Raw genomic sequence first — 26,297 nt, 5'->3', positions numbered from 1 at the left:
TGGCTATTACGGATTACTTCACTAAATGGGTGGAGGCCGTCCCTATGAAGAAGGTAAAATCGGAAGATGTTATCAAATTTGTGAAAGAACATGTCATTCATAGGTTCGGGATTCCTCAAACCATCACGACCGATGGAGGTTCGGTCTTCATCTCTAAAGAATTCAGAAAGTTCTGCGATGACATGGGAATTAAGCTGATCCGATCATCTCCATACTATGCTCAAGCCAACGGGCAAGCTGAAGCGTCCAATCAGAGCCTGATCAAGCTGATTAAGAGGAAAATGGACGAGAACCCTAGGGTTTGGCATGAAACATTGTCAGAAGCTTTGTGGGCCTATCGCATGTCATGCCATGGAGCTATAAAAACTTCGCCATACCAGCTCGTCTATGGGCAGGAGGCCGTATTGCCTTGGGAAATTACGGCTGGATCGAGACGTGTCACGTTTCAGAATGATCTAACAGCTGAAGAATATGCAGCCCTGATGAGTGATACTATTGAGGATGCAACGGAACTTAGACTTTGGTCCTTGGAGAAGATTAAAGAGAACAAAGCCAGGGTGGCTCGCGCATACAATAAGAAGGTGAGACCAAAGGAGTTTCAAGTTGGTGATCTAGTATGGGAAGCCGTGTTGCCATTAGGAACCAAGGATAAAGCATATGGCAAATGGTCTCCTAATTGGCACGGTCCGTACAAAGTCGATCAGGTATTGAAGGGCAATGCATACATGCTCGAGCAGCTGGACGGTGTTAAATTCCCAGTAGCCGTCAATGGTCAACACCTCAAGAAATATTTCCCAAGCATGTGGGACGATGGACAGTGAAACATGGGGGCCGATGTATAAAATCGGCCAGTAAAAAAAAATATAATCACAGCCGATGCACAGACATCGACTTTAGGAACATGGATACCAGTACAGCCGATGCTCGGACATCGACTTTAGAATAATAAAAAAGCCGATGCATGTTCATCGACTCTAGAGGAGCAAGCTCAGTTGAGCAGGTTAACAGATCAGTTTCAGGCCAGAGTCCATGGCATTTGAGATGATTCTCCCGTTGGATTTGCTGAGGTGTTGAATCTGTGCGTTTGAGATTGGAGGATGGCGTGGACACGGATTGGATCTGTTTGACCGTGTGAATAGGCAACTGGTTTGGCCTTAAATCGTGTTTATGGTGCAAGCCGATGCCCTGCCATCGGCTCTTTGTGCATTGACTTCGTTCGGCAATCGGAAAAATTTACGAGAAAGCAAAATTGATAGAGGAATATTTTCTTCATTAATAAAGGGGATTTCTTACAAAGAAAGAGCCGATTGCTCAAGGGAGGAAGAACAAAAGAAAGGTCTATTGACCAATCTGCTACTACTACTAGACCTATACTAGTAGATCCTACTCTACGGGCCGTCGCTGCCCTCGTCGTCGCCCTCGGAGCTCTCGTCGGTGCTGCTGCCGGCGGGCTCCTCGTCGCTGCTCCCATAGCCCTCTATGGGAGCTTCCTCCTCCTCGTCGTCGTCGTCATCGTCATCGTCATCCGATCCGGCGCGGAAGCGCTTCGCCGGCGGATAATCCTTGAGGGAGTCGTCGTCGTCTTCTTCTTCCTCCTCCTCGGAGGAAGTGTAGCCGTCCCAGGAGAACGAGTCGTCCTCACTCGTCGCTTCCAGTTCCCCATCGGCAAGGAACTGGAGGTCATCGTCGCCGCTGGTCAAGGACTTGTCGTCCTCGGACCAGACGAAGGGCTCGTGGTCCTCGTTGTCCCACTCCGTTGGGGCGAGGATGTCGTGCGCCGCCAGCGAGCCCCACTCCGGCGTCGGCTCACGAGATGAAGAAGATTGGGAGGAAAGATCCGACGAGGTGGAGGAGGACGAAGAGGAGAAGGATTGGGAGGAGAGATCCGACGAGGCGGAGGAGGAAGAGGAGGAAAACATTGCTACTGAGATGGGGGTTTCTTGGTGCCGATGGCTAGAACATAGCAAGGGGATGAAGTGGTGAACTGTGCGGCGCGGTTAAATAAATGGGTATAGTGGAGATTCAATGCCACATCAGTTTCCGAGGAAGTGGTGCCCAAAGAAAAAAAAACTGCCAGGTCACGCAGAGAAGTTGAGAAGGCAAGGCATCATGATGAAGGATACTGCGACGGTTCTGCTCTGCCACGACATGACCCGACGGCGAAATAGCAGAGTGGTTTTGGAATTATCATTTCCAAAACCAGGGGGGCATGTGTTATCACCAGAATTTGACCGGATCAGAGGTGGGCCGTGATTAAAGAGGGGCTTGAAGAATGTACACGGAAGATATACATGAATCGGCCTTGTACACGAAGTTTGGGCTGGTTTGCCTGTGTATCTGTAAATATAGTAGGATACGTGTCGGTTAGGTAGAACTTGGCTCGTACACGGTTGGGATTATTCCCACGTTAGAAAGTCTACGGACTATAAATATGTATCTAGGGTTATTGAGAAAAACAACAATCACGTTCACAACAAACCAATCTAGGCGCATTGCCAACCCCTTGTTTCGAGGGTTTCTTCCGGGTAAGCATCATGCTGCCTAGATCGCATCAGTATACGTTTATTCGTTGTTCATGCGTTGCTCGTGCTGAAGCCTTGTTGATGGCGAGCAACGTAGTTATCATAGATGTGTTAGGGTTAGCATTGCTTTATCACGATATATGCTTTTATCTATGCTATCCCTAGACGTCTAGCCGCCTTTACACCTATCTTAGGTATAAGGGCGGCACCTTGCTTGATCCGTATTTAGTAGATCCGATCTGTTATGATTGCTCCTTGTTCTTCAAGGATTAGTTTAATATCTGCATAGTTAGGCCTTGCAAACGGGTTGAAGGATCCAGTAGTACGTAGGGTGTAGTTTGCTAGCCCTAGATAAGATGTTCCGGGAATCAACTCCATGTTGGTTTTTAGGCCTTATCTAGGGCTGGTTTATTATCATCTCGCGTGGCTGCCAGGCTCAATCACGTATAGGATGTTCCGATTATGCGGTGAAAACCCTAAATCGTCGTAGGTCGTTTTAGCTTTATATTGATCAAGCAGGACCACCATGTGATCGTAGACCTCATACGAATCATGGGTGGATCGGCTCCTTGAGCCGATTCACAGGACAACCTGAGAGCCGATCGAGGCTCGTATTTAATGTTTACGTGTATGCCATGCAGGAAACTAAGCGAAGCAATCCATCACCTTCCTGACCAGGTATAGGTCAGGTGGCACGCCCTTGCACCAGCATCGGGACGTGCGTGCCGGAGCTTTGCGGGCCGTCGCTCGAGGGACCAGGGTCAGCCGCAGTTCTGGGAGCCTCCCGGCTCTACGTGTTTCCCGTCGCTACTCGCCGGTGGGTTTCGGACGCCAACAACTATAACAAATTTGGGACCTGAACAATCTAGGAGCTGAACGGGGAGGGTGTAATTGAAAAAAACTAAGCTACAACCTTATATTCTAAAATAAATGCCAAAAATCTATAGACACTATAGAAAGGAACGGAGGTATATAATACGAAAAGTAGAGATTGAAAATCTTTAAATATATATTTTTTTGGACCTTATTGAAACGTACTTGAAACGGATAAAACGGTCTCGTTTAAATGTTTATTGTTTGATCAAAATTACTACAAGTATATAAAAATTCTTTGTACGAAATTAGCATTATTAGAATGTGCTTTTCAATACGAATCCAATGGTACTAATTACGTATAATATAATCAATATTTTGTTACTTAATTTTTATGATTAAAGTTTATCTTGAAATACGCAGAGGTAGTATGTATTACTTCCTCCAATCTAAAATAATTATTTAGTACAAATTTAAGATTGAAAATATTGACCGCATAGTTAAGTGGGGGTGATATTGCTTTTATTATAAGTCTTGTGAAATAACAATTAATTAAATTTATAGTACTATAGTATTCTAAATAATAATTACATAGTTAGATTAAAATTCTTATCTGACACCTTTACTTCCGTGGAGATTAGGGAAGGTGGATATTTATAAATCGTGACCTAGTTTATACTGACATACTCCCTACTGCCCAAGATATGTTGTATGAAAGCTTTGCTTAAAGTCAAACATTTATATTGATAAAAATATAAACATATACAATAAAAGATTTTTTTAGAATTGTTATGGAATAGATTTTCATATTATATGTATTATGCATTTTCATGTTAAAATTTTATATTATTATGTATATTTTTAATCAAAGTTTGCATAGTTTAATTTGGATGAAAAATTATACGCAACAGAAGATAGGTAGGAGGGAGTACATCAGTACCTCATTTCGTGCTATGCAAGAGTAGACCTTCTTAATACCACGCTCGAAAAACAAAGACGTCAAGAATTGTGTCCTACATTCTAAGCAACAATAAAAGTGGGTTCTCCAATTTTAAAAGGTCAAGCACGTCGGTAAGCATGTCTAACTGACAAGTGTGGTCCATGGGGAGACGCTACTAATTGCCATCCATATTTGTCCTTCAACTATGATAGTAGTACCGGTTGAAATTATTAATCCCGCAGGTATCTTTTGCTCGTTAATTTGACCAATTTAATATAAAATATTTATTTCAATTACACAAATATAGTCGTACAAATCCATATCATAGTCATACAAATTTATAGTGCATACAAATCACTAACATAGTCGCATAGTATGTACAAATTACTGACATACTCCTCTGTTTCTAGATATAGGTTATATAGTTTTTTGAAAAAACTAGAACATAAGGTCTATTGCGTTGCCTCACTTGTATGGACAATATTTTTAGGAATTTGAATAAGTTTCCTTATCTTATGTAAAATCCTCTATTACTCATGTTAGTTGCCTAGGGTTAATCCTAGCTAAACATGGTGTAATTTACCCCAAATATGTGTTCTTTAATTTCCGTGTCAAAAGCAGGAGAGCTCGATAAAGATGATCCGGGCAATCCCGGCAGCTAGGCAAGTCCTTCCACTCGCGAGGATATCTCCTCCTTGCTCAAAGAATCGAACGAACGATTCCTCTGGCGTGGTCCACACGTCCAGAGATACAATGCACGAGAGCTTCACCGTCCAGTGCTAGGCTACCACGCGGGAGTGGTGCAACCTTTCGGCGTATGTGGAGAGGGAGAGGGAGACATGGCCAACCAAAGGGCTAAAAGAGAACTACGAGAGAAAATTGCACATCATTTGAGGTGGATGGGCACCTCTATTTATACGTGGAGGGGGGCATTAACTTGGTAAGGGGCTGGCTCTCGCCGCCCTCGGGCGCCTAGGGCTGGCTGCTGCTCTTCCTTAGGTCAGTTCGGTCAGGGGTGGGCGAGCCCACCCTAACCCTAAGGCCCATCGTCCGGAAGGGGGGCCAAAGGAAGGTGATGCGCGATGGGCCCTGGCCGGCTAGCCTAGATGGGTTGGCCTGGCTGGCTCCTAGAGGGCCCTAGTAGCTTGGTTGGCCACCTTCCCCTCTCTCCTTCAATATAACTTTTCCCTCTCTTATTTTGGTGGCCTCTAGACAATCCAGACTTCACCGGAATGAGATTTCCCCAATACAAAATATCATCTAAATGATTTCGAGAATTACTAAATATATATGGCAACCCTGAAACACTTGCGACAAGGTTAAAGAGACTCCCAGATGTTTCTTAGTCATAAAATCTCTAGAACAATTCTAGATCTTGCTGGAATTATTCCAAACTATTTCAAAAATTGAAGTTGAACTGAAAATTTGAAAAAAAAGTACTTCCCGATCCAAAAAAAGAGTCGGGATGTTAGTACAATTACGTTTTACATTACACCACTCGGAAATCAGGAAACTAGACCATCAGTTTAACTGGGCCTGGCCAATGCCCCCAACTGTCATGCGCCAAGTAGATCCACGCGCGCTCACTCCCAGCGACCTGGAGTGCGGGTTTTATAAAAGACAAATGCAAGGTTGTTTTCGTAGAATGACCCGCTCGACATATTTTCCGGATCGGAGGGAGTATAGTAAACCATATAAGTAAAATTATTGTTCTGCATTATGGGGAAGTTATATCCCATTCTTATCGATGATTTGTGAATAAATGCCATTTTGAGCTCAGTAACTTAAAAAGGTATTTATTCACAAACCAATGATCCAAACATAACGAAGGATTTGTGATTTACTGATTTTTTTTTCATTTCTTCTAAACAGTTATAATTTTTTTTAGTCTCAAAATTAAAGCAATCTTGTACGCTGGATATACAACCCAGGGCAGATGAAGTTGCTCCGTGACTTTGCCTTCACGACGTCACTGAAGCCGAGTCCTACAGTTCCCCCCCATCCTGAATTCATCATGTTAGCCTCCATTTGCCGGCGGCGGCTCCTCGGAACCCATCAAATTCTTGGCAGCGGCGGCGGCGGCGGCAGCGATCCCCTCCGGATCATCCTTAGCACCATCCCTTTCGCCCACACCTACTCCTCGTCCGCCGTCGCCGATGTCCCCAACTCGGAACCCTGCCCAGCCACCGTCTCCTACCTCATCTCCTGCGGGCTCTCCCCCGCTGGCGCCGCCGTCACAGCCACCACTAAAAAGATCCGCATCCTGTCGACCGACAACGCCGACGCTGTGCGCTCCCTCCTCAGAGACCATGGATTCGACGACGACGACATCGTCCGGACTGTTCGCAGCGCCCCGACGATCCTCCTCGCCGATCCCGAACGGGTCATCCTCCCCAAGATCCAGTTTTTCGCCTCCCTCGGCTTCGAGCCCCGCAAGCTCGCTACGGCGCCTCTCCTCCTCACGCGCAGCCTCGACGAGCACCTCGTCCCCTCTATCCAGTTCCTCCGCGGCGTCATCGGCAGCGAGGACGACCTCCGCCTCGGCTTCTCCCGCGCCCCCAGGGCCCTCCTGGCGGACGTCGAGGAAAACATGCGCCCCGTCGTGGAAGCCCTCCGCCGCTGTGGCTTCACCGATGCGGCCATTTCGGAGCTCCTCGTCACCCAGATGGGCGTGCTCTTGACGTCGCCGGATCGCATCAGCGAAGTCTTCGAGCAACTCAAGGCAATCGGTATGTGCATCTCGGACCCGCGCTTCATGCACTGCTTCCGTGAGATGTGTCGCCTTAAGAAGGACGCATGGCTGCGGAGGCTGGCATTGTACCAGAGCTTCGGGCTGTCGGAGGGTGAGGTGCTCGAGATCTTCAAGGCGCAGCCCATGATACTGCAATTCGGCAACAAGAACATGGAAAAGAAGGTCCGGTTCTTGCTGGACGAGCTGAAGCTTGGAACAAGCTTTATAATTGCACATCCTGAGATTCTGTGTTCTGGCTTGAACGAGTGCATCCTGCCAAGGTGCGCCGTGCTGTTTGTGCTGATGAGGGAGGGGAAGATCCAGGGAGGTATCGAGTTGGTTGAGGCATTGCTGGTCGATTCAAGTGTTTTCTCGGAGAGATATGTCTTGAGCCATGCCGACGATGTGCCAGATGTTGTCAAGGCGTATGAGGGTCAGATTAGATTTGAAGGATTCAGATGATTTATCCGATACGACACACTTCAGAATGATATAAGACTGTGGATTAGGCTTATGTTTCCAGGCGCCAGGAATGTTAAAGATGAAGTCATGATCCATGGTTTTAGCACTGCTTCAGAGAATCAGAGGATAACTTGGCCCCATTGGTTGCCTATTAAACTCTAGAGTCATGGTAGATGCTATACTGTTCTCGAAATTCCTTGGTCGGGTATGTTCAAATGGTGGTTCTGCTAATCGTTATGCCCTTTACATTGACCATCCCATTATTTTTTGAGTTACACTAGTAAAATTGCATGTGCGTTACTTTTTGAGTTACACTAGTAAAATTGCCTGTGCGTTACTACGGATTCTTCATTGGCTTGTATGCGTCGCTCGAAACTTTCTTGAGCTTTGAGGCGTTGCCCCTGTTCATGTCCCATTAACAGTTCAAAATTAGTTTTTTATTTGACCAATACATATAATATAACTGAATCTACAATAAGAACCACCGTTCAAAGAAAGTGTGCAAAGTAACAAAGGAGGAAGGCAGAGTCAGCTCAAATTCATCAATATTGACCAAAACATAAAGAAAATCCATTTTATGCATAGTTAGCTCGAACACGTCGATCTTGGTAATAAAATGAGGTCGCTTTTAACTTAAAACGTGAACTCAGTAATCTGGCCTCGAAAGAATACACATACAAAGAAAGGTGTAAAAATTAAGAAAATAGTTATTACATATACTATAACCCGAAAATATGGTGAAGAACCTTGGTACCGGCGCTACTGAGAAAGATTTATTTTCTGTCCTAGTGTGGTCATATTGATCATGTTAATTGTTGCTGAAAAAGCATGTAAAGAAGCAACCAAGTAAAATTATTTGATTGTAGATTATGTTATTATTGCAGTGAAGGTCGAGATCAGACATAAATTTCTAAGCAGAGAATTCAGTTAACCAACAAGCACCAGAATATATTTTGATGTAGATTGCTGGGACGCCCAACACCCCCCACCGGCAATTCCTGTATAACAAGGTTTAAATACATATTTTAATAGTTTCAACACATCCAAATGTAGTTAGTTCTGTAAAAATTTGAACTGCAAGATTCAGAGAAGAGACCATGATTGTATGGAGAAACAAATATAAAATCGACTGTGCTTCTTAAAAATGATAAAATGAGGCGCTAATTGTATGGCATATGTGGTCAGTTCCAATTCCTGTACGTTTCAGCGAAACGCTGTATGCTAGAAAGTAGAAACCTGGAGCATCACAACATCGGCTAGGCCTGAAATGCTGCAGCTCGTGAGGCTCAATAATGTCTAGCATATTGATGTTGGATATTGAGGTACCCTGTATATTGATGTTGGACCTGACCGAGTGCAGGATCAAATGAGAAACAGAGAGTCCGAGGCTGCATTCTCGGCATTCCGCTGTATCCTACAAGAACATGGATCTAACACTGATCTGGCATCTGTTAGTTTTTCTCGTGGGATCTTTCTGAATGTTCAGAACATTTGTTGTTCTTGAAATTACGCAGCCTGATCTGTTCGATCTTATGTAATGTTAGTGTTCATTTCATGGCCACTGAACTTCTGTTTTATCTATAACGCATGTCCATCTCCTTGGCATTTTTACTTACCAGGCTCGTGCTTGAATGCATTGAGTCACTTACCTTCTGAAACTGAAAGTACAGCAGCAGTTGGAAGGATGCAAATGGCCTGCTGATGAGCCCTTTGAACGCAGAAATAACACTTGCTCTTGCAGGAAAATTGTCTGATCTCCTGTATTAGTACGGAAATCACTATGACTAAAGCATATTTCGGTGTCAAGAGCATCGCAGGTGAGATTTTGAAAATGCCTGTTGGAGTGGTGTTCACTTCTTTTACCATCCAAAGTTCTAAGTGTGTTCCTCTGTTGCCTTTTGGCGTTTGTGTATATGGATCTTGAAGCATAGCTGCTCCTGCTCTCAATTATATCCTTGAAGGTAACTTGACCTTAGGACTGTGCTTGATCTTGCTAAAGAGAGAGGGTTACTTGATCTCCATATGCTGACTATGCTTCAGCATGTTATTAGCGCATCAGTTGTAACGTCGATACCAATGGCTCTTGTCCCGGCGACCAATCTTTCAGATGATCTGAGAGCACGTCAGATTCTACATCTGTTGAACTGAGACGAGGTGTCCTTAATTTTGGCAAATACAGTAGTACATGAAAACTTATTTACTTTATAGCTGAAACCCTCAATTGTCTGGTCTCTGCTGTATCGTGATGTATGTCACGATTTCAGAGCTGAGGCATATAACGTCGCCCAACTTAATGTCTTCTTGAAAAGAGCATACAGAGCATATCGTTGTGCACCTTTTCAGCAACACGAAAAGCATGTAAATTTGGATTTTAACTTGGTTGGGGTGCGCCTGCCCAGGCTGTAGTGCAAGGCCTGGGCGACACCTGAAGGCCCCAATAGCAAGCTATTGTTGTGAACCTTCCCCCACAAAAAATAAATTTAATATCGTTGTGGGCATATAGCCCACATATCAGATATTAAACTGATAAGAACAGATACTACACTTGATCTTAGCCAAAAGGCCGAGAAAGGTATGATTTCCTCAGCGTCCAGGGTCTCATTATATAGCGGGTCTGCGGCTCCGGTACTTCCTAGCTGGGCGAGGTGGGACTAAACGAAAGAGCAGCACCAGCGCACCCATCCGTTGGTTACTTTGGGAGGCTTTGCTCTGCTGATTGGGCCGTAATACAACGAAGCCCAGAATTGCAACTGCATGACTTTCGACAGGCAAAAACGTACATTCGTAGGATTCTCTTCCGTCTGCCTCTTATTTCGCTGGATCTTTAACCCTCAAAAAAAATATGTGATAAAGAACTTTCAAGGATAATATATTAAAGAATACGAGGTACCCAGTTCTGCTTTCAAAATTTTAGACCAAAAGGATACAAAGTACAAATGCCCATGGAAGGTACCCAGTTCTACATGGATCTTTAACCCTCAAAAAATATGTGATAAAGAACTTTCAAGGATAATATATTAAAGAATATTTTATACCAAAAGGATACAAAGTACAAATGCCCATGGAAAGTACATAATTAACAGTACATGGAGTACTATGTTTTACCTTCATCAAAGGTATGACGAAACACCACACACACGCGCTTGACTCGGCCTCTATTTTGTATGTACAATGTAGGGTTCTCTTTCTTTTCTTCTTCTTTTTTGACGGTCGCTTTCTTTGCTTAAACTATTCCTTCAACCGAAGATCACACATGCTTTCTATACATTACATGACGAGAAGTATCTGCACACTCGAGTACCTGACTCAATCAAGTTCAGAAGTATCTTGCTGTGAACAAGCTCTGGACCATTTGGCAATCCGCCCGTCCCAGGATGAACTGACAAGCAATGGATCAGATGGATGCCAGCTGCAGTCGCGAACTGCCAGGTGATGATATCCTTGCAGTTTGGCGACTTGTGATCCACTTACCTAAACATGAAACAAGGCATTTCAAAATATATTTTTCAAGAAAACACAAAGCTTGCATCTTGATGCACTGATAAGAAGTCAATAACTACAAACATTAAATATGCTGGAACAGCTTTTGGAAATCATAAACACAAAAGGGAACTAGTCTAATTCCATGTAATAAGGTGATAGGGAATGGAGTGTTCAGTTGCCTTCAGTCTTGACTACTTATGTAATGCCACACGACCAAGAAACTTCATCAGTGTTCCAATTCATCAGTGTCACATATCAAATTCAGAGGCAGCATGTATACCATGTTTAATTTTGAAAAGTGGAATTTCAGATTGCCACAATTTATCATAATGGGATGTGGCTATACAGCATCAAATATTGCCGTTGAATTAACAACGATAAAATGGAGCTCTCTTAAAATAGGGGAAAACAGAGAACCGAGCAGTGCTCAGGTGGCTTGAGGCGCGGTGGTGCGCCCAGCCCGCCTGGGTTCAATCCTCGTCTGGGGCAAATTACAGGTGCCTCACCTCTTCTAATTCAAGAAATCGTGGGGGCCCTCCCCCGCCGGATTAATAAAAAATGCAACGGAGCAATGGTACTTCTAGTATCCATTTGCATCACTTTGTATTGCCGTTGAATTCGTGCAATCAGCCTTCTAAATTGCATTAAAAATATACAGAAGATTGTACAGATTTGTTGTATGAAATTATACTAGATTTATCACTGGAAGTACTTCAACGCTATTCGATGTTCAATACAGCCAGTAAAATAATGGAGGATAAACATCTCTACTGCACTATCATGCATTTTTTTTTGCGACATACCACGTCATAGATTTATCATGATTGTTGAATAGAAACATACCACGTCATAGATGCAGACACTAGCATCGTAAGATCCTGTGTATATGTACTTTTGTCCCGTGCTGTAGGAAGAAGAGGATATTAGCACATATATGTACTAAATAATTATAAAATAACAATGATGTAAAGTTGTCGATTAGTTACACAAGATAATAATACTTGACATGGCATAGTGAAGCTACCTGTACGTGGGAGAAAAGTAGCAACGGATTAATGTGCGGAGAACTGAATGGCCCCGGTATGTAGCTAATGACTGATCATGTGGATGCTTTTGCTGCTTCTGTTGTGGATATCTTGAATATCTGTAGTCCCAAGCAGGGACTCTGTTTTCAGAACTGCATGAAATATAAATTTAGTATTTCAAATCTGAGGAACCAAATAATTAAGCAAACTATATGTTCCTTAAGACATACCCATCAACATTGGATGTCATTTTCCTAATGTCCCACATCTTAATAGCTTGATCTTTTCCATTTGATATGAAACATCGACCATCTCCACGGCTGTCAATATGAGTAATGCCATGCAAATGTCCAGTCAAAACTCCAGCAGCTTCCCCTGAGGACAAACAACGTCTGTCCCAGACCTGAATGGTAACAAGATCAAATACCACAACATTTCTAAAATGACTAAAGTTAAGGAACATTTAAGTTTTTGTTCGAGAGGAAACCTCAGAATTATCTTAGTAAACACATAAGTTGTCATGTCATGCAAAACTACACAGGAATTACTAACAGATGCATTCTGGGTGTTTGTGATTAAGAATATATTCGAATCAATTTGAAACTTATTTCGTTTGAGAGTTAAGAACCAGGATACAGTACTGTGAAAAACGGTTCATATATAGGTAACAATACTGGACTAAAGGAACAAACTGGATAAGTTAGAATATTGACATTACTACCGAACCATCTCATTTTATTTTATTTGTACCGATCAAATTTTATTTAAGCACCCGCACAATGCATATCTTTCAGGTACCAAAAAAAGTTCATCTATTTCGTGACATGTAATAATTTCTTTCTTTCTTTGTCAGGAACGATGACATGTAATCTGGCACTACTGGACACAAAAACATTCAGAATCAGTGTGTTCAGTCTTTCAGCAATTGGAGGTGGCAACGTAAAAAAGACTTCACACTTCATATGTTCCAACATGGTGGATAAATCTGAGAAAAGAAATCCAGTCATATGTGGTCTGACATAATATTAACTTCTAACAGTGAGCTACCTTGCACAAATTATCATCGCTTCCAGAATAAATGAGATTACCACTTTCATCAGCGAATGCTACTGTGTTGACATCAGACTGAAATATCAAAAGAAAAGTAATTCAATTAACATACAAAATATTAGGTGCACTAAGATGCTACCAATCCATAGAGGAAGAAGGATTCTAATACACTGCAGCAATAATAAGAAAGCTGCATGCTACCCCCTCAATTTATGCATCTTGTATTATGCTTCCAGCCTAACTAAGATGTTCCTAACATGCCTGAGTTTATTTGGCAAAGTAACAAGTATTCGGACAGTTCATTCTTCAAAACAAAGAGCACAACCCAGTTTGACTGAGCCAAACAAACCAGCAGAGCAAGATGCCAAGACTGGATTGATCGTTTTCATTTGCTAGTGATAGCCAACCTGACACTTCAAAATATATATTGGTGCCACTGGATTCTAAAAAAAGGATTTTATCAAGTCAGTAATCCAAAGATAAACTCCCTGACTGGAGCAACTTGCTAGCTTTTGTACATGAATCATAGTTGAAAAGCAATCAATCATTGAGTAACTTAGGATACTAAAATTTCCATCACAACATACTCTCTAGAAGCACAATATGTGAGCACATGAGTGTCATACTTAAAAGAGAAATACTAACAGTTTAGGTGTTTGTTCTTTTAATGTTGGTAAGAAAAACCTTATTAATCTAAATTAATTGGTAACAAATATCAATGGAGAGATGTTAGGGCTATATCGTCTGTCCAATTGGGTGTATCAGCATGTCTTGCAAATAAACTGGCCAACACATGGTGGGGGCATAAAATAGATCAGAACTTAATTGATGTCAGTCCTGATTGCTGCCACCCTTTGAAAGGCCTGCCATCCAAATGAGAGCTTTTATATCCTGTGTCCACCAAATATCATTCACCGATACCATTACCGGTCTTCCTATTCAGCAATATCTTTTCTTTCCGAGAAAAACACAAAAGTTTCGTCTGGATGCATTGATGTAAAGAAGGGTTTAAGTACAATTCCGAAGATGGACGAACACCACATGTTTACAATGTTACGCCTAAGTATTAGGGACTTGGGGCAGCAGCAGCAAGATCATTTTATATAATTTTGGGTTTAGAACTTTAGATAGATCATTATCAGGGTAAAAATACAGTACCATATTTGTAACCCATTTCTAATTTAAAAAAAAGGCAGATAGATCATGTCTGGATAAGCATGAATGAAGCCACTTGGCTGATAAGCGAGAATAACCAACTTCAGGACATTTGGCCGTGAAATATGAACCCAAAATAAATAAAGAGATACATGCACAAAAATGATCATACAAAGATGAAAATGACAACAATCCAAGAAAGTATAATATTTCATACTGTATGAGCGGGTAAACGCAATGTCAGTTTGTCCGCCTGAAGGTCATAGACATATATTGAATCATCGTTACTGCCAGCGACAAGCTCTCGGCCATCAGTGGAGAACTTAACAGAAAACATTCCAAACGAATATCTAACATCTTCATGCTGGGAAAAATCTAATCCGTCATGGATGTCCTACAGAAAGATTTAAGAAGCATTAATAGCTGAACATAAAAGTATTCATCAGGCATGTTTGAGCAGAAAAAAGAATCGAATGCAAGAGTTCACTATCTTAATAGGGGTGAAACGGCCATTTTCCTTGCAGGGTGCAGATCTTGATGAGAACTCACAGTGACATTAGCATATGATTCTCTTGAAGCAGTCCCGATATTGACAATATGGATAATAGGTGCCAGGCTAGAGTAGACCTGCAGATTGACACGTCATAAGGAAGATCAGAAATGCAATTACGCACGAAGAAAGGAAAGAGTGAGAGAAAAGGCACACATCCACATAAACAGAGACCAGTGAAGTAAGGCCTAGATAAAATGTAGATAGAAAGAGCTAACTAGTGTGTAAATTTTTACATCTCCAATGCTCGTACCAGCACATGAGTGATCGAATGGCCTGGACGAACCAAATGAATTGGAAAAACTGTCTCCATATCTCCATAGCTAGACATTAAATTTACTTGGATTTTAATATAGAAAAATTCAAAAACCATCTATGATTCTGTGCAGAGCTGAGCTACCGAAATGACCATATTTGAATCAGTAAATCATCGATACAATGAGCTAAGTCCAGCAATGGCCAATTTCTAAAATGTTGGGTTCTGCTTAATAGCCCAATTAATTCACCATTCTATTTTCTTAATCACCAAAAACTTAGTCCCGTTATGTAAAAAAATGGGTACCCAATTAGGCCACCATTTGCGCAAATGAAACGTTCAGTAACAATTTTCAACCCAGGCCATATTTCCACTACTGGTACCTGGAAGCACACACTGGCCCAACTAGTCCAGTGGCGGAGCCACGTTATATGGCAGTGTAGTCAGGCGACTACACAGATTTTGGCAAGTTTAATACCCAGATATGCATACCCCACTGCTCAATGCAAATTTTTTGGAAACCGATTAGCATGCCCACTTTTCATCTGCATCGGGTAATCGTTTGTCTGCTCATACTGCAAAACAAAGTAATGGAACCGCGTAAACTTCCTGACTGATCCTCGCGATCTTTGTCCAGCGACTTCTCTTATTCTCTACATATTCTGTGCAGTACTGGTTATATGTCACATATTCTCTAGGTTTATCAATTAATTAAATTGCTTTCTTATAGAAACAACTTTTTATTGCCAGGTCTTAACTTTGGCAAATGGATATATTTCTCAAGAAGTGAGAGTCTGAGTCAAATGTTGCATATTCTTCACAAAAAAATGAAAATTAGGAAGTCATATCATGAAGATATACATAATCGCAAAGGGATTCTACTATAATTATGCTGCAATAAAGTGTGATCTTTTCTACTCATGTTTAATTTGTCTACATAAATGTGTTCTCAACAAAAACAATCTTCACATTTTTAAAGCTTGACATGAGCGAGAGCGAGCGCAGCGAGAGCGAGAGCGAGAGCGAACCCTGCTCCCACCCTGGGACGGCGACCATGACCACCCCTTCACCCACCCCGTCCCCCTCCCCCACCCCGTCACCGGCGGCGAGTCCGCGCGGCCGAGCGGACCGCTGGCGCGGCGGCCAGGGATCCGACTCGGAGGAAACCCCTCGGTCCTACAGCGAGGCCTTGGCCGGCGGGAGTGCTACGGGGGGCGTCGACGGGCAGGAAATCTCTCAGGTGCGTCGCGAGGTGAGGTCCGTGGTGCGGGCGGAGGGCTTGAGCTCCGCCATCGATGAGCTTGATGTTTCCGATGATATGCTCGACGAGGAGGAAGAAGGACCGTGGGAGGAGCCCTCGCACGTCACTCGCAAACGTGCGCGGGGACGCCGTGGTGGCAGGAGAACTGCGGCGAGGGTGGCGCGCCCGGCTGCGCGTGAAGTCGGCGCCTACGCGGATTTCGAAGGGCTGTGCTTGCTTTGCATGCAGCCTGGCCACCGCGCCGAAAGAACTAGGCCTACTTAGGTAAACAGGCACCCCATCACCACCGTTTGACCCCGATCCTACGATGCCTATTGCTATCAAATCCTCTTTACGAATTCTATAAAGAGGTTTTTCTTTCTCACTAGAAGTCGATTCTCTCTCGAATTCTGAGCCATCTAATTCATCTCCCTTATTAGACACAGAATAATTACTATCTACAATAAATACCTCCTCATTAGATATTTGATCAATATGATTCGTATCATCAACGAATAATAAGTTGAATATCCTTAGAATATCAGTCTTGTGGTTATTATACCAATTATATACAAAATGAAACATGGTTTATTCTCTTGTGTTCTAAATATATGTTCTTTCAGGTTAGGGATTTAGTATTCTTTTGCAACTGGCCACCGCGCCGTCGACTGCACCACAGGGCCAGTGTGTGCGGTGCAGCGAGACGGGTCACATGGCGCGAGAGTGCTCGCAGCCACGCCCGCCGAGACCGCCGTCGCCGCCTGGAGAAGGTGAGCCAGCGCGCAAGAGGCTGAACGACGATGGGCGCGGCTGTCGTATGGGTGAAGGCGCCGGCGACTTCCGCGCGCGTGCGCCGGAGGCGCGCCAGGCTGCCATGGATGCGCAAGTGCGACACCATGAGGTGGCGCCTGCGGTGCGTGCCGATGGTGGCAACAGGAGGGTGGTGGAGCCGCGCTGTGTGGTGGCTCCGCTCGGCCGCGATGATGGTCCACGCCGTGCGCGCCGTGTGGAGGCTCCGCTCGGCCGTGACGATGGTCAACACCGGGTGCGCCGTGAGATGCAGGGTGTGGCAGGCACCCGCGCGGCCGCGCCCGTACCGGCGCGTGGTGATCGTGTCGGGCACGCGACTGCTGACCGTGCCATGGCCCCTGTCCTGCCGGTGGCTCGCCAGGCTGTGGAGGTGCGGCCACGCCGGGGCGCTGAGGAGCAGGTCGTCCCCCTTGGCCTACGCGCACCGGCCGTGGGCGGTGAGCTCGCGCGCCCGACCCGAGCGGTGTGCGTGCTCCCTCGCACGCCAGAGATGGACGAGGCCGAGGAGGCGTTGTCAAGGGCGCTCCTGGCAGTGATCGTCGGCGTGCGCAGGGCGGTCACCACCGAGGAGGTGTCGATGGCGTTGGAGGACGTGCACAGGCTGACGCCGGGGAGCTACTCCGTGCACTGCCACAGGCCGGAGGATTTCCTCATGTTCTTCGCGTCGCGTGAAGACCGTGACAGGGTGCTCGGCGACGGCGTGCTCGCCTCGCCGTACTTCAGGTTGCTGCTTCGTCCATGGTCGCGACGCACTCACGCGGCGTCGGGCGGGCTCTGCGTCCACACCGAGCTCGAGATCGAGGGAGTTCCGGCCAACGCGTGGAGTTTGGCCACGGCGGAGGCAGTGCTCGCGCCGTCGGCGTGGGTGGAGCGGCTTCACCCGCTCACCAGGAGCCGCGCGGACATGGGCATCCTACGGCTCACCGCGTGGTGCCTCGACCCGGCGTCGATTCCGCGCGAGGTGGACCTCCATGTCGTTGAGCCAGACGACCCTCCGTCGCTCACGGACATGGCGGCGCCGGCGCAGGCGGTTGTCCCTCCGAACATCAACACACTGGTGTACCCCTTACTCGTGCACGTCACGAGGACGGTGGACTTCCGGCGAGCCGTTCCCGGCGGCGCTGCGGGTGGTGGTGGCGCGGGCGGCGACGGCGGACATACATCGGCCTGGCCGGCGCGGTGGCAGTACCAGTACACGCGCGGTGTTCCCAACGTGCTCCCCGGTTCTGGCGATGGCGTTGGCGGCGCTCCGGCCGCTGGCCAGGCTGGCACCAGCAAGGGAGGGGCCACGAGAACGTTGTCGTCTGGCGTCGTCGTGGGGGACCTGGCCCTAGCTGTGTCGCGACAAGCTGAAGAAGCGGGGTGGAAGAAAAGTGAGGGAGATTCGGGCTAAAGCCGCTTTGGCTGAGAGAACCGCCGCAGAGGACGCGCAGGCTAAGACTGCTTTTGCTGCTGAGAGAAACGCTGTGGAGGAGGATCAGGCTGAGACTGCCACTGCCCAGCCGTTGGCTGCTTGTGGCAGTGAGCCGTTGGGACAGGTCAACATTGGCGGCTTGGCTACGCGTGAGGCCGACCGTGAGCTGGAGTCGGACGGAGCAGCGCGCATGGGCACGGAGCTACTGGTGGGTTCCGTTGTGGTCCTGCCCGCTGCCGCCATCGTCCCTGCTCGGTCTGCCCACGAACTCCCTTCGGTCCAAGTCACGGACGTGCAAGGTCCTAGCTGCATGGGCGCGGGGCAGAGACGTTTGTTGGCGACGATGGAGGCGCCGCGTCCGGAGGCTGAGGTGGCCACGGGCCTGGCTGCCGATCCAGGCCCAGTTGCACCCCGGAGGCACACATCCCCACCCGAACAAGGCCCGAGGCTCCTGGGCCAGGCTGCTGTGGGCCAGCGGCGTGGGGCTCCGACCCAAGTGGAGACGTCCACGCGGGAAACTGCCCAGTTTCAAAATCATGATCAGGTGCACCATGCTGCTGCTGTCTCTACGGACGAGCGCGCTGACATCGGCGATCCAAGCCTGGGCTATGCCCGGTGATCCAATTGGCTGACCTCCATACCTCGGTTGGCGCAAAGGTTGCTACATCGAACGAGGACGACGACGATGAGGGGGTGGACGAGGAGATAGTCGTGGACCAGCCTCCGGCTTGCGACGATCACGCCGGGGCCCAGACCTCTTCTCCACCACCTGTCCCAACCCCGGCGGTGTGCCGCTTTGCCTCGCCACCTGTGGTGTTCCAGAGAGCGCGGCAGCCCCCTCCCTCTCGGCCGCAGCCGGCTTTGGCGAGACCCCGGACTCTTGGTGAGTTTCTCACAGCTGCGAAGGCACGCTCGGATGCACTCCTTCAGACCCCGGCTGTCCAACGTAGGTTGGTCGAGCTCAACTTCCAGCCTCGCCGCAGCTCGAGGATTGCGGGACAACCTAGTGGTCTGAACGCCGAGATGAAAGCAGTGCGAAACCTGATGCGCAAGCTTGGCCTTCTACAGGGGGATGATGCGCCGTCAGAGGCTGCCCTGGAAGCTTACCATAAGATGTACGAGCTTCCCCTCACAGATGACATGATTGAGGCAATCGCTGAGTTCTACGGATGGTCGCTCTCGACGATCAGAGGTTGCTCCCCACCACTGCTGGGGATGACGGGTGGTCGCCTCGTCGAGGCTTGACCCCTACAGGGTGTTTCACGCGGGTCCAATGTTATACGAACCTAAGGTGCTGGTGGCCAATGTGCGAGGCCTCAATGATCGCGCAAGGCGTACGGGTGTTAGGAGTGTAGTGTGTACTACGGGTGCGTCCATTGTATGTCTTCAGGAGACAAAGCTATCTGTTGTAACTCATGCTATCGTTATTGAGGCGCTAGGCGTAGAGTTTGATGCTTACTTATGCTTGCCGGCGACTGAAACTCGAGGGGGGATCATAGTGGCTTGGAATAGCCAGGTCGTGCATCTCGACAGCGCCCACTACGGGGCTAACAGTGTCACAGCCAGGGTTTCCCCCAGGGTGGTGGCTCTGCTTGGTGGCTGACTAGTGTGTATGGTCCACAGACCGAGGTTGACAAGGTCGCCTTCCTGGATGAGCTACGCGATGTTCGCAGGGTCACCCTGGACCTTGGGCGCTTTGCGGGGATTTTAACCTGATCTACCGCGATGAGGACAAGAACAACGGTAACCTTAACCGGAGGATGATGAGCAGATTCCGGCGCTTTCTGAATGATTGCGAGCTGAAGGAGATCTACCTTCACGGACGCCGCTACACGTGGTCGAACGAGAGGGAAATGCCCACTCTGGTGCGGTTGGATCGGGTGTTTGTCACGGCTGCCTGGGAGGAGCTGCACAACAGCTGCATGCTGCGCTGCTTGGCGACGGTGGTGGCTGACCATTGCCCACTCCTCTTGGACTGCACCACCAGGTCCACGGGACCGAAGCGGTTCCAGTTTGAACGCTTCTGGCTGTGTTTAGAGGGCTTCGACGAGGCTGTGCGTAGTGCCTGGGATGTCGTGGAAGGGGACCCAGACCCCTTTCGGCGGCTCACCGCGAAGCTAAAGCGCACGACACGCAGCCTGATGAGCTGGAGCGACAAGAAAGTTGGATGTGTCAAACTGCAGCTCATGATAGCGCGGGAGGTGGTCTTCAGGCTGGATGTGGCCATGGAATCTAGGCAGTTGTCGTAGGATGAGCGTAGTCTCAGGGCCCATCTGAAACACGCTTACCTGGGCCTGGCCTCCCTGGAGCGCACCATGGCTAGGCAACGGGCCAAGATCGCGTGGTTTAAGGAGGGGGATGCCAACACGGCCTTCTTCCATCAGCACGCAGCTTACCGTCACCAGAAAAATGTGATCCATAGTCTCCAGGTGGGGGGCGCGGTCATTTCTGACCATGCGACCATGGCTGAGGCTGCTTTCGCACACTTTGAGGGCCTGCTTGGCACCTCGGTGGACAGACAACACTCACTAGACTTGGACTTCCTGGACACCCGCTCCGAGGATCTCTCGGAGCTGGAGGATGCGTTCACGGAAGACGAGATCTGGGAGGTGATTCGGCGACTGCCGGTGGGCAAGGCGCCCGGACCCGATGGGTTCACGGCCGAGTTCCTCCAGAAGTGTTGGGGAGTGGTCAAAGGTGACTTCATGGCAGCTTTCGACAAGCTGTTCACGCTGTGCGGGCGCAGGTTCCAAGGCCTTAATCAGGCCCTCCTGATCCTGCTGCCCAAGCGCCCGGATGCGGCTGCGCTTGGTGATTACCGGCCGATTAGCCTGATCCATATCTTTGCTAAGCTGGTTGCTAAGGCTTTGGCTACTCGCTTAGCCCCTAGGATGGAGTCGCTGGTGGATCGCAACCAATGCGCGTTCATTCGCAAACGTTGCATCCACGATAACTTCATGTTGGTCCAGCAGACAGCCAGATTTCTTCATCGTGAGAAGGAGCCGCGGGTGATGCTCAAGCTGGACATTGCTCGAGCCTTCAACTCCATCTCTTGGGGTTTCCTTATGGAGATCCTCCGCAAGATAGGATTTGGACCAAGGTTCCGCGAGTTGGTCTCCATCCTCCTATCCACTGCGAGTACCAGGGTGATGCTCAATGGCGAGCCAGGTCCCCCGATTTGGCATCGGCGGGGCCTGAGGCAGGGAGACCCCCTGTCGCCAGCGCTGTTTGTTCTGATGATGAACTCGCTTAACAGGATGTTGGCTAAAGCGAGTGAGCTGGGGGTTCTGAGGCGCTTAGCGCGGCGAGATTTAGTGACGTCGGTGTCACTCTACGCGGACGACGTGGTAATCTTTTGCCACCCAGATGAGACGGAACTGCGCGCCGTGCGCGGTATCCTGGAACTCTTTGGGCAGGCATCTGGGCTGCGCACCAACTTCGCTAAATGCTCAGTATCTCTGATCGCTTGTTCCGATGGTGAGGCTGCGGGCGCTGCTAGGCTCATGGAGTGCCAGCTAGCGCCGTTTCCGGTGAGATACCTTGGTATCCCCCTGTCTGTCAGGAGGTTGACGGCTGCCGCATTCCAGCCCCTGGTAGACCGCCTAGCTGACAAACTACCCACCTGGCGGGCATCGATGATGCCTAGGGCGGGACGCTTGGCGTTAATCCGCTCGGTCCTCGCAGCGATCCCCCTGCACCAGCTGATGGTGCTAGGACTCCACCAAAAAACGCTGAAGCAAGTGAACAAGATCCTGCGAGGTTTCCTTTGGGTTGGCAGGGCGGAGGCTAATGGTGGACACTGTCACGTCAACTGGGCGCGGGTGTGTAGGCCGCTGCGACTGGGGGGACTGGGGATCCCAGACCTCGCGCGCACCGCCATCAGCCTCAGGGTGAGGTGGATATGGAGGATGCACACTGACCCCCTGCGACCTTGGCGCGGGTTGGACATGCACTTCTCGAAGGCGGAGCTGGATGTCTTCGCGGCCTCCACCTACATGGTGGTTGGCAACGGGGAATCCGCCCTCTTCTGGGAAGATAGGTGGCTGGACGGCAAGTCCATCAAGGAAATGGCGCTGGAGGTTTACGCTTTGGTGCCGAAACGCCGACGGAAGGCGCGCACGGTTCGAGAGGCGTTGGTTGAGCGCACCTGGATTACCGATATAGTAGGTGCACCGAGCGCCCTGGCTCTGTGGCAATACGTGCAACTATGGGGCCGGCTCAGGGACGCCCAATTATCGATGGATCCAGACAGACTAGTCTGGCGTTGGACGACGGATGACCAGTATTCAGCCGGATCCTGTTATGACACCCTCTTCCAGGGGGCGATCACCTCAGGCTCCTGGAAGCTTAACTGGAAATCCTGGGCGCCGCCTAGGGTGAAATTCTTCGTGTGGTTGGCCTGCCTCGTGTGGTTGGCCTGCCTTGATAGATGCTGGACGGGTGAGAGATTGGCACGACGCGGTCTCCAGCATGCGCCTAGATGCCCGCTTTGTGACCAAGCTACCGAGACCATGAGCCATCTGCTCACAGGATGTTCCTTCTCCAGGACGATTTGGTTTGAGGTCCTGTCGTGGATCCGATCCACCTCAGGCCCTCCCATGGCTGAGGGTGACTTCGCGGAGTGGTGGTCGCTGGTGGTGCGAACCGCCCCCCGCCAACTGCGCAAGGGCACTTCGTCGATTATCATGCTTACGGCATGGTGGATCTGGAAACACCGAAATGCGGCGGTCTTCGACAACGCACGGCCTTCGGTGACTTCCTTGTTCAACGACATCGTGGCCGACGCGCGGCAATGGGCGGACGCGGGAGCCCGGGGTGTGCGCCTGCTACTCACCTAGTCTAGGTTTTTTCCTTTTCTTGGGTCGAGTTGTACGGCGTGTTGTGTCCGTCCTCGGACTTGTACATAAACTCTTCTTTACCTATCAATGCATCGAAACGCAAGGCTTTTGCGTTTTCGCGAAAAAAAAAGCTTGACATCACAGGTTTTGGACCTTGGCTCCACCACTGAACTAGTCCTATTATGCAAATCTGACTTGATATACTTTAGTTTATCCTTGTCATTTTAATCCAAATGTATGTCAGATATTTCTTCCCAATGAGCAGAATAAAATATATTGACTGCACAAATTGATAACGAAGTTGCACAGGAAGCCACAGGAATACCGAAACTGAACTAATGCATGCAACAAAGAGGTTACTAGATAAGTTATTGTGAAACTTACAAGAAACCGTTGATCAGGTGATAACGATACATCACTAATGGTCCATCTCAAACTTCTAGCATGAATATCTTTGTGCACTTCCCAATCTTTATCGACATCATATATTCTTATGTCGCTTCCCTGATGATTAAAGCCAAATGACAATTAGGGAAACCAAGTAAAATTTTAAGGAAATTTCACCTGCGTTTACTTGAGCCTAGTAAAACTTCTAAAATTATTGGTTGGAGCATAGCATACCTGAAAACCAGCAACAAAAAGAGAACCATCGGCAGAAAACTGTGAGACATAAGCTCGGGAATCCATTCTGTCCACTATTTCAGGACCATCCACCGGAAGATAATGACCAAGAGCAAATGCACGATCAGCTGAAGAGAACTTCCCATTTCCTGAAGAGTTAACTTCCCTTCCACGTAATAACCTAGTTATTGAAGCTGTATCCCTGGACTTGCAGACGCTTTCACTAGGTCCTGATCTTAGTCGGGTCAACTGGAAAATATCATTATGTAATTTTGAGAATTCATTTTTCACTTCGACTGCACTAGATCCATCAGTATTCTCCCCTTCATGTTCACTGTATGCCTCATGTAGCCTACTCATCCCGTAACCCATCCTCTCCGACTGTTATATGTACCAATTCTCTTTCCAAATGCCCATCGATGTGCAGACTCCAAAGCTTGCTTCCGGAAATTGAAGAAGTTCCAAAAGACAAAGAAGCATGCTGTGAGTGTGCGAGTAGGTACAAGCATATATTGCATAAGAGTTATATATATATATGCTTGACAATTGAAAGATATGTGCACCCATGATTATGAAACATTCTATGAGTAACTGAAATAATAACCCCCAACCAAAGGTCATGTGATCCTGCACTCCAATATATTTAATTGTGAAACAGTATATCAAATCAGTGGACTACAAGGTGACAAGCACCAAACAAATATATATTTACAGAAGGCTCGTTACTAGTTTACTACACAGCTTAGAATGCTCAGTTTAGCCAAGTCCTACTATTGCAGAAATATCCAGAGCTATAAGTTGCTATACAAACAATTAGCCACTGTCCTGTTACTATGAATCTTCTCACAAATGTATTCTGCACATGGACGCTCTCTTAGTGGTAAGAAGTTATGGTCGCATAGTGAGAAATGCCAAACAACCTCAGTCTGAATTCCTGCATATTTGCTTGCATTATCTCAGACAGCTCTGGCCTACTACTACCAGTTTCAACACAAATGACAGATTCTTTTACGAAGCAGTTCGTTATGATCGCAGTAAGCTACACAGAAAGGACGTTGAATCCGTCACAATACCCCGCACGTTTCTTCAGTTATTGAGCTTAGAACAGAAGGATTGAAGCCGGAAGCTAGGAGCAGCAAGCGGCGCCGCGCAAACACTGCACTGGCCGCGCCTGCTACCTACCACCGAACCTGGTACATGCTAAATTGCAAACCATTTCCTCCACGGCGACACAATCAATCACTCGGACCAAAAACAACGAGGAATTCGAGGCGGGCGGAACTAACCGAGCAGCAAGAGGGGCCGATTTGATCGGAAGGAGAGGGGAGGACGCAGGATCGGTCGAATCGCACCGGAGCGGAACCGGAGCAGCGTCGGAAGATCGGAGTCCACCCAGACCTGTGGCGGCGACTCTGCCGCCGTTGCTCACTGGACGCGTGGGAGTTGGGGGACTGCAGAACTGCTCTTCCTCTCACCCGGGAGGAGCCGGCAGATTTTCGCCAGCGCTTTCTCGAGCGGGTCCCGCTCGCTGACAACCACCGCTCGCCAACCGCTAACCCGTTTCGGGCTTTCTGTAGCGGACCAGAAACCGTACGAATAAATGGGCTGAGTCAGGCAGTCAGGCTGCGTGCTGGCCAGTGGGCCTCATTGATTATGGCCCATTACATGCTGACTGACAATATTTTTTTAAAAGAAATGTCAAGTACCTCAATACTAAAAGAAACTCAATACTTACCTTCACATAAAGACAAAACATAGTAACAGAACATCAGATCCATGGAATTTTAATATCAACGAGTTGCCACCATTATATTTATATCCATGTGACACGTCGACTCTCGATAAAACAAAATCTTACCTTTATTAGAAAAAAAACAGATAAAGAAAGTTTTTATTGACTCAAATATTTTCGTATCAAGATTATGCGGTCCCAAAGGGCACACAACCGGTTTCCACATAACTAGACCTTGGAAGCAAGCAACAAAGACTAAAAATAAGAGAATACATAGTTTGGAGAGAAAAAAAATGCAAGGCCGCTTGGGGCATATACGCATGATAACGTAAATAGCTCCACGTGCCATAGTCGATAATCACTAAATTGAAAAAAAAACAAGTGTGAAGCTAATGCATGATCGAGTATATAACCTCCCATGGAGAAGATATCATTTCATTTGTCAAAAATCACATCATTCCTGCTTAGTCATAACGCCGAACAAAGGGTCATCACGCCCGCAAGGATGTGGGATATAGCCTCCAACGTCTACCCACAGCCAGTTCCACACATGTTTAGAATAGCCGAGACAAGTAAAACTCTGAAGCAAGTTGAATGATCAAACATGCAGCACGAGCGAGGGATGGGTGTTTAAGGGGAGCCAAATGCAGATTAT

At 47.6% G+C, this 26,297-nt stretch overlaps 2 protein-coding genes and 1 non-coding gene across 5 annotated transcripts; 1 reads left to right on the top strand and 2 right to left on the bottom strand.

The window, feature by feature from the left end:
• Positions 1–6,211: 6,211 nt before the first annotated feature.
• On the top strand, positions 6,212–7,468 carry LOC127335390 (transcription termination factor MTERF8, chloroplastic). The gene has a single exon (XM_051362049.1). The coding sequence runs from the start codon at positions 6,212–6,214 to the stop codon at positions 7,466–7,468; it is 1,257 nt and encodes a 418-aa protein (XP_051218009.1).
• Positions 7,469–9,848: 2,380 nt separating this feature from the next.
• On the bottom strand, positions 9,849–10,044 carry LOC127328015 (U2 spliceosomal RNA). Its single transcript, XR_007868926.1, has one exon. It is a non-coding gene; the product is annotated as a U2 spliceosomal RNA (small nuclear RNA).
• A 272-nt stretch (positions 10,045–10,316) lies between these two features.
• Positions 10,317–25,411, bottom strand: LOC127314456 (LEC14B protein). Of its 3 annotated transcripts, none has more exons than XM_051344926.2 (10): positions 25,197–25,411; positions 23,911–24,350; positions 23,674–23,793; positions 14,731–14,808; positions 14,399–14,575; positions 13,024–13,101; positions 12,207–12,379; positions 11,976–12,128; positions 11,795–11,855; positions 10,317–10,939 (listed from the first exon to the last, which is right to left on the bottom strand). In XM_051344926.2, exons 2-10 carry the CDS (start codon positions 24,280–24,282, stop codon positions 10,775–10,777), a joined length of 1,377 nt encoding a protein of 458 aa, XP_051200886.1. In that variant the 5' UTR covers positions 24,283–24,350; positions 25,197–25,411; the 3' UTR covers positions 10,317–10,774. The 3 variants fall into 3 exon arrangements, with proteins under 3 accessions (XP_051200886.1, XP_051200893.1, XP_051200896.1); XM_051344933.2 differs by having other exon boundaries at positions 23,911–24,346; XM_051344936.2 differs by lacking the exon at positions 25,197–25,411 and having other exon boundaries at positions 10,799–10,939; positions 11,755–11,855; positions 23,911–25,130.
• Between the last annotated feature and the right edge of the window lie 886 nt (positions 25,412–26,297).

The sequence above is a fragment of the Lolium perenne genome, chromosome 1 (assembly GCF_019359855.2).
Source record: "Lolium perenne isolate Kyuss_39 chromosome 1, Kyuss_2.0, whole genome shotgun sequence".
Classification (NCBI taxonomy): Eukaryota; Viridiplantae; Streptophyta; class Magnoliopsida; order Poales; family Poaceae; genus Lolium; species Lolium perenne.
The sequence above is the reverse complement of the archived record's forward strand: the minus strand, read 5'-3'. Positions and strand labels throughout refer to the sequence as shown.

Bases quoted from the DNA above. Each gene is read 5' to 3' on its own strand.
- LOC127335390 (XM_051362049.1), top strand. From the start codon at position 6,212: ATGAAGTTGCTCCGTGACTTTGCCTTCACGACGTCACTGAAGCCGAGT.
- LOC127314456 (XM_051344926.2), bottom strand. From the start codon at position 24,282: ATGGGTTACGGGATGAGTAGGCTACATGAGGCATACAGTGAACATGAA. The intron at 12,380-13,023 runs GTAGCTCACTGT...GTTACCATTCAG, and splicing joins GCGATGATAATTTGTGCAAG to GTCTGGGACAGACGTTGTTT. The intron at 10,940-11,794 runs GTATGTTTCTAT...TTTCATGTTTAG, and splicing joins GTGTCTGCATCTATGACGTG to GTAAGTGGATCACAAGTCGC.